Source organism: Macrobrachium rosenbergii, chromosome 2, assembly GCF_040412425.1.
Source record: "Macrobrachium rosenbergii isolate ZJJX-2024 chromosome 2, ASM4041242v1, whole genome shotgun sequence".
In the NCBI taxonomy this organism is placed as follows: Eukaryota; Metazoa; Arthropoda; class Malacostraca; order Decapoda; family Palaemonidae; genus Macrobrachium; species Macrobrachium rosenbergii.
In genome coordinates, this window is record NC_089742.1 from 29123348 (window position 1) to 29135847 (window position 12500).

Below are 12500 nucleotides of genomic sequence, written 5' to 3' on the forward strand. Positions count from 1 at the left end.
TAGAAATATAATGGATGAACTGAAAGCTGAGGTTTCCTTCTGCTGATAAAATGCAATTATTATATCAATTAAGTCAAATATTAAATTAATTAAGCAGGAGAATGTATAATGATAAAAGAACAGGTATTAAACCTGTAATTTTTTTTGTATCTACTTTTAGTATTTTGTAGTTTAACTTCTATGTATAGAATTCACTCCAGTGTATTTTATGCGAAATAAAACCTTTGTTATTATTATTATTATTATTATTATTATTATTATTATTATTATTTTTGGTCTATCACAGTCATTCTATTCGACTGGGTGTTTTTTTTTATAGTGGGGGCGGGGGTTCCGGGTTGCATCCTGCCTCCTTAGGAATCCATCACTTTTCTCACTATGTGCGCTGTTTCTAGTAGCGCACTCTTCTGCATGAGTCCTGGAGCTACTTCGGCATCTGATTTCCCAGATTCCTTTTCAGGGATCCCGGGATCGTTCCTAGTGTCCCTATGGTTATGGGCACAATTTCCACTGGCATAACCCATATCCTTCTTATTTCGATTTTCAGGTCTTGATGCTTATAAATTTTTTCTCTTTCTTTCTCATCTACTCTGGTGTCCCACGGTATTGCCACATCAATGAGTGATACTCTATTATTATTATTATTATTATTATTATTATTATTATTATTATTATTATTATTATTATTATTATTACCATGGCCGGATATGGTATGACAACCGTTCATGTGGACTCAGAACGGACATTTTCGAAGAGAAAATTATAAGAAAAAGTTTCTTTATTCCCAAAAGGAAATTCTGGAATGCTTAAGAGTTTATTGTACGGTAACAGTAGAAATAGGATAAATCCCATCAGAAAAAAGTAATTTTCGAAGATAAACTTAAAAAAAATATCATATATTCCCAAAGCGAAATTTTGGAATAGATGAGTTTAACATAAAATATAAGTAAAAACAGGAAGTATCCTAAAATGAAAATTTTGAATAGATTAGGCACAAGATTGGAACAAAAACCACCATAAAAAAAAAAGAAAACCAGAAGAAATTAATAGACCTTAAAAAAATAATAGACCTGCATTTCACATACCAGCATATATCCCACAAGAACAAGAAAAAGAAAAACAAGTAAAATAAAAGAAACATAGAAGAAGCGAATAGACCTTAAAAATTTACGACAGACCCCCACTTCATATGTCAACACACAACACTTCAAAAATAAATAGAAAAAAATGAAAATGAAAGATCGAGGACCTACCTGACCCCGAACGAACCGAAGACGGTCTCCTGACGGAGGAAGGAGCCGTGAAATCGTACGACGCAATGGATCCCCTGGGCGTGGCGTTGGCGGAGCGAGACCGCCTCTCCTGCAGGCGGTACCAGATGGGGCGCTCGTCCAGGTAGGCGTGCCGAAGGTCGATCAGAGTCTCCCCTGCAGGAGAAGGAAGATACTACAGTGAAGAAGAAACAGGTTCTGTCAAAGGGATCATCTTATGATTTTTTTATTTTTCTAATATCTTTTAGTATCTCGGTGCCAAACTTTGCAAAAATTGGCCCAATTTGCCAATATTTTTTTTTATCAAAAATTCTTCACGTTCATTATTCGAGTACAGCAAAATCGACAACAAGATGTCATGCAACTTCGCCGTAAGTATTGTCAACCTGGACCGAAGTCTGTCGACGAAGTGTTGAAAGATGACAGATAATGTTCTCCCGTGTCACCGGCGTTGCTAATCCTGCAAAAATTTCCTAACCCAAAACAGTGAATTTAAAACAAAGTACAAACGATTAAAATTGGTCCTTTAAGCCCTAGTGAGAGGAGACGCTGTGGAGAAATGGTGATATTAGTAAATTTTTTTTATGCAAGAAGAAAAAAATGAAATTATCTTTTTTCAGGAAAACTCTCGAATGATCTTCCTTGTTCCGTTAATTTTTATGCCAAATCGTTACCTTGTCCAATTGCTTTAGAAATAGTGATTCAACCAAACAGATGAAATCTGTGTCTTTTTTTTAGTGAAATTAATTCAAGATGACAATATAATCTTGAAAGACATCAATGTATTTAAAATATGTTTTCAGAAGATTTTTCATAGCGTTATCTTTTTCATCAAGTCACATCAACTCTCGTCGATCAAATTTATTGGAAGTACAGTTTGACCAATGAGAAGAAGAAGAAGAAGAAACAGAAGCATAAGAAGAACAAAAAGAACAAGAACATATAAGAGGAAAAGAAGACGAACAAGAATAAAAACAAGAAGAAGAACAACAAAAAGAACAAGGATAAAAACACGCAGAAGAACAAAAAGAACAAGAACAAATAAGAAGAAGAAAAAGAAGAAAAAAGACGAAGAAGAAGAAGAAGGCAAGAACAAGAAGTAGAAGAACAAATACGAGAACAAGGACAAGAAAAAGAACAAGACGAATAAGAACAGGAACAAAAAAGGAGAACAAGAACGAGGAAAGTCTTCTAGCGAAATGAAGAAAAACCTCACTCACCCAAAAACCCGTTGTCGGTGTCGGAGACGTAATCCCAGACGGACAGCTCGAGAGTGAGAGCCATGAGGGAGTCGCCCGTAAGGCCCTCCCAAATGAAGGACGAGTTCCACAGGGGCTTGCACGACGACTCGGCCACGCCAGTCGAGTACAACTTGCAGTCGCTGAGGAGGAGGAGGAAGAAGTCGTCAAGGAAAGAAAATGAACTTAAAAAGTACGTATATTCTCTCAGGTAATTCAGTCTTTGCCATCTTCCTCCATGTTTCTCCTAAGGACGCGCCCTTACGCGAAAGGATAGAGCCTCAGGCAGACGAACGCCTCCGGCGGGCAGTAGGAAGAGGAGTCCCTGAAGCGGAGGTCGTGGGCTGAGACGACTGTCACGATGAGGTGCGATTTGTCCTGGTCGTACCACAGCTGGATTTGCAGTTTCCCGCTCACGGGTTCTCGTATCTGGTCGCCCTGAAAGTGTATATGATAATAATAATAATAATAATAATAATAATAATAATAATGATGATGATGATGATGATGATGCAGCTTAACTGTATTTGTATGTTAAGTGTCCACTTTGAAGAAATAACAAAGAAAGAAGGAAAAATATAATTCATCACAGTAAAATAGTATTGAAGAAACAAGACGAAAAGGATATCACTAGATTAGGAAGAGAGAGAGAGAGAGAGAGAGAGAGAGAGAGAGAGAGAGAGAGAGAGAGAGAGAGAGAGAGATTGCAGTAGAAAAAATGTTTGAAAAACACCACCTTTTAACTAAAAAAAAAGGAAATTATAATTCATCAAAACAAATTAATATTGACGAAAGAAATCGAAAAGAAATCACCGGTTAAGAGAGAGAGAGAGAGAGAGAGAGAGATCCCAGACACTGAGAGAAACAACAGATACGACCTGGTTCCAGCATGAACTTCCAAACAGCCGGGCAAAGCCTGTCCAAATACCAAAGTACTAAAAGCCTTGGAGCGCAATGTCCCCGAAAATACTGGGACAAATACCAAGGACACTTGGGGATGAAGTGGATTACCAGAAGGACCAAACAGAGAGAGAGAGAGAGAGAGAGAGAGAGAGAGAGAGAGAGAGAGAGAGAGAGAGAGTCAGGATATCCTTTTGGTGAATAACTACATTCCGCTTAATAAAACATCAATCTGAAAACTACTTGTAACTAACAGAGAGAGAGAGAGAGAGAGAGAGAGAGAGAGAGAGAGAGAGAGAACTGGTATATTTCACTTAGCGAAAACAAAAATTTTGAAAACTACTTATGAGAGAGAGAGAGAGAGAGAGAGAGAGAGAGAGAGAGAGAGAGAGAGAGAGAGATATTTTGAGTGAACTGGTACATTCCACCTAGCGAAAACGAAATTTTTGAAAACTACTTATAATAGAGAGAGAGAGAGAGAGAGAGAGAGAGAGAGAGAGAGAGAGAGAGAGAAGAGGGATATCCTTTGAATGAATACACATACCAGGCATAGTGAATCCCAATTTTTAAAGACTATTTAAGAGAGAGAGAGAGAGAGAGAGAGAGAGAGAGAGAGAGAGAGAGAGAGAGAGAGAGAGAGAGAGAGAATGTTTCAAGATATCCCATGAATGATTAAATATGCCCCACGTAGTGAAACCCGATTTTTTGAAAACTACTTATGAGAGAGAGAGAGAGAGAGAGAGAGAGAGAGAGAGAGAGAGAGAGAGAGAGAGAGAGAGAGAGAGAGAAATGTTTCAAGATATCCCATGAATGATTAAATATGCCTCACGTAGTGAAACCGATTTTTGAAAATTACAAGAGAGAGAGAGAGAGAGAGAAAGAGAGAGAGAGAGGTCAAAAGGGTAACTGGAAAACAATCACCTTGAGAGGGTCTTACGACTGGGAGTGACTTAATTCCTTGGGCTCAGTCCTAGAGCACCCTCCTCGGCAGAAGGTTGTTGGGGGTGGGGATTGTGGGGGGGTGAGAGAAGGAGGGAGAAGGATCTATATCCTCAATCCTCCACGGAGGACTTATAAGGCAGGAAGGGCTAGGACGTCGGAGGGATGGGAAAGGAAGACGCCATCGATTTAGCCTGCTACGAGCGAGGCTCTTCTAAGATATACACAAATGCTTGGTGGAGTGTGAAGTTGGGAGTACTTGTTTCTGGGGGGAAAGAAACTGTATCCTTTTCATTTTGTTCTTCTGGAAACCATCAGATACAGGTAAGGTCTGACTGATATATACCAGCTGTTTGTTGTGATATTATATATAATAAGAGAACGCACGGAAAACGGTCACCTGGGAGGAGGGATCAGAGAAAGACCAAGGTCAAGAGGGGGTGGAGGTCACACAGAAAGAGCTAGGCGATTATAGGATTAAAAGTACCCAGCACACAGACATAAATACAGCCGGACTACGCGTCTGCTCATTGTACGGACACTTGATAATGTGGACTGTTTGCCCAAGAAAGCTTGTAACTTTTTGAATAAAAACTCCATTGGATACCATCCAGTTTGAATGAGGTCCTTTTAGTAATTCTACTAATGCACAGAACAATTGTGTATGTGATAAAGTTAATATATATATATATATAATATTTCTGACTCATCAGGATCGATCGGGATCCAGGTCTTTCAAATGAAAGACCAGAGCGCTACCAACCAGGCCACACAAGTCATAACAGAAGTTGGAACCTGAGTACAACTGTGCCCAAAGGAATTACCTGGGCAGGCTAACTGCTTGCATACCAGCGTGTTTTCCCCAATTTTCCGACTCAGCAGTGACCTACCTGGGCAGGCTAATTACTCAGGTAATACCTTGGGTACAGTTGTACTCAGGTTCCAACTTCTTTTATGACTTGTGTGGCCTGGTTGGCAGCGCTCTGGTCTTTCAATTGAAAGACCTGGGTTCGATCTGATGTGAGTCAGAAATTTATTTCTGTTCCACATAATTGTGTGTTGATATTTATATATATATATATATATATATATATATATATATATATATATATATATATATATATATATATATATATATATATATATAATTTTGTTGACTCTGTAAACAACCATACATAACAACGATATGGTGGTAAACACTAGTTAATTGGATAAAAAGAAAATAAAAGAGCAATGAAAAATAACATTGACTCATGAAAGCCACTTCGTATGCAAGAAGGAATAAACAGGATACAAAACTGAAATAATGGTACTTGTTCTCATGGAGATTCGGTAATGGTAATGAGAATTCTTTGACAACTACTGGAATGATAAAGAATTGCTAGGATTAAACACTTTCTTAATTTTTTTAGAATTGTTGATGCATCACCAGAATTCTACAAGGCTCAATAGATTGTTTATTCTTTAAATACCCTCAGAGCTTCTCTAATATTTACTGGAATTCTTCACCAGTACATGCAATTCATCAATATTCATCGAAATTATTTATATTAGCAGGAATATTTTAAACCTCGCTTTAACTTTTAACATTCTCCGTAAATCATCATCAATTTCTTTAATTCTTCAATGGCAATACTCACGGGAATTCTGGGTAATTTTCTCCGTGCACTGGACTGCGATTTATCGTCCGCTTCTGAAATGAGACAATAAAAAAAATATTAACTAGTTTTCCTTTTGAATCAAAAGACAAACAGAGTAGTATACATCCAAAAGAAAAAAAGCTCATTTTTTCCCAAAAGTTACATTCGCATCTCTTCCAAAATCCTGCCACTTGGCTCCAGTCACGAAGGCTAGATTTGGGAAACTTTCCTTCAGAACCTTGACATTAAAGCCTTCGTATCACCGCCATAAAACACAGAGAGAAAAACGCACAAACAAACACATACACACGCACTCACAAATAATCTCCTTGTCGGAGGGTGGTCACTGAAATTTAATATCTTAAACTTATCATTTATAATGACAAGTGTAGATAATACTCACTCACGTATATCTTCTTGTCGGAGGGTATTGAGTGAAATTTAATATCATAAACTTATCATTTTTAATGATAAATATAGGTAATACTCACTCAAAAATAATCTTCTTGTCGGAGGGTATTAAGCGAAATTTAATATCTTAAACTTGTTATTTGTAAGGATGATTTTTGATAATACTTTCGGACATTTGTCAAGCTTTTAAAGATCCAGACTGAAAATACATCGTTTTGATTTCCTTGATTTGATTACTCCTGTAAGTACAACCTTAAGGAATTTCCAATTATAAACGCCATGTACTAAATCACATACATTCAAAATATGTGTTGTTATTTTCGTTGCTTTCCACGTTTGATGAAGATAGTCTTATATCAACACGGACTCTTGCTTCCTTCTACGAGCAGCCCTCACAGCAAACGCTTCTTAATCGGAACATCCTGTTAATTCCTTCTACTTATCTCCGGATCCAATACGTCTCTCACATCAGTCCCTTCTAACAGTCAGCATCTACTCAAATGAATCTCTCAATCTCTCTCTCTGTAGCTCTCTCTCATGTCCTTTCGATCTCGATCTGAATCCTCTCTATCTCTGGGAGAAATCTCTAAACGCTTTATCTCCATCCCCGCTTCTCAGTCGAGAATCTCCAGCAAGCTTTCATGATTTCGATTTTACTATAATTGGTTTACTATAATTGCTTTCAAAGGTGATCATGAAATTAAGCAATTCAAAGCATTTGAAGCAATGATAAAACTATTGACTCCGTTTTGATGTTATTCTAAAATATGGAAAATACTTTCGTAATATTTTATTTATTTTATTTCACTTGTGGTATGAAACAAAAAACATGGAATCTCGTAGGCACTTCATGCATACCCACAGTTAATATCTTTTTACATACACACACATACATACACACACACACACACACACACATGTATGGGGCATTTAAATATACACTGTTCATGCATACAACAGGATCAGTGTCTCATAAGGAAAAGTTTAGTTTATATTTCAAAACTTATTCTTCACACACTCGTGCAGGCATACACACACACATATTTATATATACACACACTTATAAATATTATATTATAATTTATATATATACATATATTATATATATACATATATATTATATATTATATATATATATATATATATATATATATATATATATATATATATATATATATATATATATATATATATATATATATATATATATATAAATTAAATACATAACTCAGCAAAACAACTCTACTGAAACCAACCCCTTCACAGAACTGAATTCCACCAAAATATCATAACTCCAATAGCAATAAGAGCAACGCCAGCCGGAACGACAACAACAACAACAACAAAACAACAACAACAACAATAATAATAACTGCCAGCATCGTAGCAACAACAAAAACAGAAAAGTTAATCTGGACGCCAATAAACTCATCCCGACTCACCTGGCGGGATCCTACCTTCCAGGGATCCTTTCTTCTGCTGAATTAAGGCACTAGGATCGTCCCCGTGATCCAGCGATCTTCTGGAAAGAGGAGAACGGGATGAGAATGAATTCAGGGGGAAAGATGGACAAAGAGAGATGAGAAAAGAGGAGAACGGGATGAGAATGAATACAAGAGGAAAGATGGACAAAGATGAGAAAAGAGGCAAGGGGAAAACGGGATGAGAATGAATTCAGGGGGAAAGATGGACAAAGAGAGATGAGAAAAGAGGAAAACGGGATGAGAATGAATACAAGAGGAAAGATGGACAAAGATGAGAAAAGAGGAAAGGGGAAAACGGGATGAGAATGAATTTAGGGGGAAAGATGGACAAAGAGAGATGAGGAAAGAGGAAAGAGGAGAATGGGATGAGAATGAATTTAGGGGGAAAGATGGACAAAGAGGTGAGAAAAGAGGAAAGGGGAAAACGGGATGAGAATGAATACAAGGGGAAAGATGGACAAAGAGAGATGAGAAATGAGGAAATAGGAGAACGGGATGAGAATGAATACAAGAGGAAAGCTGGACAATGAGAGATGAGAAAAAAGGAAAGAGGAGAGAGGACAACACGATGAGAATAAACAGAAGAGGAAAGATGGACAAAGAGAGATGAGAAAGGAGGAAAGAGGAGAACGGGATGAGAACAAATACAAGAGGAAAGATGGAAAGGAGAAATGAGAAAAAGAGGAAAACAGGAAATAGGAAAGAGGAAAATAGGATGAGAACAGACAGAAAAGGAACGATGGAAGATGCTCAGAGGATGAGAGAGAGGGATGATGAGGGGAAGGGGGAATAAAGGAATAATCCTTTTAATCCCTCTGTGGATGAGTGGATGAGGCGTTTGGTTTGGTCAGCGGTTCAGAGCCCCCAAAAAGGAGGTCTGCCTTTATCATGTATTTCTAAATGAGACTGCCTGCTTAAATAATAATAATAATAATAATAATAATAATAATAATAATAATAATAATAATAATAATAATAATAATAATAATTATAGTAAAATCTTGAAGGAAATACCATAGAGTTTATCAAGATGAAATCCACCATCATATTGATGTATATTATCTCTTGGTTGCCTTGGTTGGCTTGTCAGAGTTCTGAGGTTCACACAAGGCCTCTGATACCCCTCAACAACTTACCACATATACGTATTCTCGTATTCTGTGCTAATAATAATAATAATAATAATAATAATAATAATAACAATAATAATAATAATAATAATAATATTAATAATAATAATAATAATAATAATAATAATAATAATAATAATAATAATAATAATAATAATAACAACAGCTATCCATGTGTCTGTGTGAGTATTCTCAGGAGGCAGATTCTGGAATTGTGTGCCTCTGAATAATAATAATAATAATAATAATAATAATAATAATAATAATAATAATAACAATAATAATAATAATAATAATAACAACAGCTATATAGCTATCCATGTGTCTCGCACAACACTTGACTGTCTGGGAATTCTCGGAAGGCAGATTCTGGAATTCTGTGCCTCTGAATAATAATAATAATAATAATAATAATAATAATAATAATAATAATAATAATAATAATAATAATAATAGCTATCCATGTGTCTCTTACAGCACTTGACTGTTTGAGTATTCTCGGGAGGCAGAGACGTCGCATGGAGTGCTTCAAACTGAGAACACAAAGAACCCACGAACGAAAAGAGGCGATGAAAGCACAACTCCTTGAGGCAGAACAGAACGTGACAGTGAATAACGAGATGAAAGCGGCTGCTTGTCTTGCTTGAGGCAAGGGCAAGATCTCTCTCTCTCTCTCTCTCTCTCTCTCTCTCTCTCTCTCTCTACCTTTTCTGTCTAAAGGGGAATTAGCGTGTTCGTCTGTGTCTATCTGACACATGAACACACTTTCATGGTCTGTCTGTCTGTCAGCCTCTCTTTCTCTCTCTCTCTCTCTCTCTCTCTCTCTCTCTCTCTCTCACGTAATTACATGTTCATCTATCTGACGCACACATACACAGACTTTCACTCTCTGTCTGTTTGTCTGTCTGTCCGTCTGTCTCCTTGTGTGTGTGTGTCTCTCTCTCTCTCTCTGTCTCTCTGAAAAAAATGAGTGACTTTAGCCCATTGCTACCGGAAAGCAGAACAAAACGAATGTGGCTTACAGCCATTAAGAATTCTGAAGCTAGTGCTAACTCTCACCAAATGAACAATTCCATTGACTATCATGAAATTATAACTCACTCAATCGAAATGAAAAACATCAAAACTTAATATAACTTGCAACCTTGGTCTGAGAATCAAGCAGGAAGGGCATAACTTGACCAGCAAAACAAGGTCATCGCGGAGAAACGCAATTTCAGACCGCTACCGAAACTGATCAAGTTCACAGAATTGATGAGTGAGGGGATAAAGAAAGTTGCATTGCTACATGAAATAAGTGAGTTCCATTAATAATTGAGCATAATTACAAGTTCAGTTATAGTTTAATGACGGAAAACAATTAACTAGCTATTAAGAGAGGTAAAAAGAGTTATTACGTGGGAAACTGTGAACCAACTGTGAGGAAACAGGAGGGATATTCCATGGGGCACATAATATATTTACACTTTCTTAAGTGGATGTTTTTCCTTCTGAAACCTGCCATCCTGAATCCCTCTTCACTCAATTTATTCTAAGCTAAAGGAGTTATAAAAAAAAGCTTTTAAAAATCTAAAAAAAAAACCTTCCTCTCCTGCAGCCACGAGGACTGATCAACAAGTCACCTCCTTCTACTCACAGGTCATTGCTGGACTCAACACTCAATTTATTTTAAGCTAAAGGATTTATAAAAAAAAGTTTATAAAAATCTAAAAAAATAAAAAACCTTCCTCTCCTGCGCCACGAGGACTGATCAACAAATCACCTCCTTCTACTCACAGGTCATTGCTGGACTCAACACTCAGTTTATTCAAAGCTAAAGGAGTTATAAAAAAAGCTTACAAAAATCTAAAAAAAAAAAAAAAACACCTTCCTCTCCTGTAGCCACGAGAACTAAACAACAAATCACTTCCTTCTACTCACAGGTCATTGCTTGACTCAACACTGTTTATTCAAGGCTAAAGGAGTTATAAAAAAAGCTTATAAAAATCTAAAAAAAACCACCTTCCTCTCCTGCAGCCACGAGAACTAAACAACAAATCACCTCCTTCTACTCACAGGTCATTGCTGGACTCAACACTCAATTTATTCTAAGCTTAAGGAGTTATAAAAAAAAGCTTATAAAAATCTTAAAAAAAAAACCTTCCTCTCCTGCAGCCACGAGAGCTAAACAACAAATCACCTCCTTCTATTCACAGGTCATTGCTTGACTCAACACTCAAGTTATTTTAAGTAAAGGAGTTCTAAAAAAAAGCTTGTAATAATTTTTAAAAAAATCCTTCCTCTCCTGCAGCCATGAGAACTAATCAACAAATCATCTACCCACAGGTCATTGCTGGACTCGACACTCAATTTATTTTAAGCTTAAGGAGTTATAAAAAAAAGCTTATAAAAATCTAAAAAAAAAAAAACCTTCCTCTCCTGCAGCCAAGAGGACTAATCAGCAAATCACCTCCTTCTACTCACAGGTCATTGCTGGACTCAAGCAGAAGGTCAACTGTGTCTTCCTGAGGATCAAGGTCGTCCATGATGCTACACACCTCCTCGAAGCTTCTGTCCGTGAGTTCCACGCCGTTCCACTCGAGGACCTTCGTTTGAGAAGGATAGAAGAGGATTTAAGTCTCAACAGTGAAAGGATAATATCCTCTGCAATTAAAGATATGAATTTCAATCGTGAATGCATGTCTTTCTTTACTCTTCAGGGTATAATTGCCAATGATTAGTGATAACGCTTTGAGGGATTAAGGATATGTTTCCATGATTAAGGATATAATTCTATTATATATACATACACAAACAAACATACACACACACACACATATATATACATACATATATATATATATATATAATATATATATATATATATATATATATATATATATATATATATATATATATATATATATATATATATATATATATATATATATATATATATATATATATATATATATATATATATATATATATTTAAATAAAATCATACTGCACTAAAGAATGATCAGCTACCTTTACGTTATTTTAGTCACACCAATAAGAGCATAAAATTACCTAACAAATTTCCAAACGAATAATCAGTAAAAGTAAGAAAACATCAAAATAAACATTCCCAAAAACAGCATCACTAAATAATAATGTCTTTGGATTACAAAAAGAAAAATAAATAAATAAAACAATGTGAAATATTAAGCTCAACATTTTCCCTGAACTGAGAAACTGAAGAGGCCTTACCTTATCACCCTGGAGGACTCCGGCTGCCTCTGCCGGTCCTCCTCGCACGGTCCAGACGACGTAGGCGAAGAGTCTCCCGTCAGAACCGACCTTCCCACCTACGACCCTCATGCCGAGCCCTCGGGCTGAAAAGGTGACGCCAGTTTTAGTAGCCATAATCAATCAATCAATTAGTAACGACCCCACATGGACAATCGCGCATTATTAATGAGTGGGCCTATCTGTCTATCTGTCAAGAGATAGATTGGTACAGATA

At 36.5% G+C, this 12500-nt stretch overlaps 1 protein-coding gene across 1 annotated transcript in view; it reads right to left on the reverse strand.

Annotated features, from left to right (window-relative positions):
* The window catches only part of LOC136844444 (regulating synaptic membrane exocytosis protein 2-like), a 201736-nt gene that overhangs the window by 22715 nt on the left and 166521 nt on the right, over positions 1 to 12500 (reverse strand). The window contains 7 exon segments of the mRNA XM_067113692.1: positions 1254 to 1427; positions 2492 to 2652; positions 2775 to 2947; positions 5989 to 6041; positions 7857 to 7921; positions 11477 to 11598; positions 12245 to 12369. Of these exon segments, the coding sequence (XP_066969793.1) occupies positions 1254 to 1427; positions 2492 to 2652; positions 2775 to 2947; positions 5989 to 6041; positions 7857 to 7921; positions 11477 to 11598; positions 12245 to 12369 (873 nt within the window).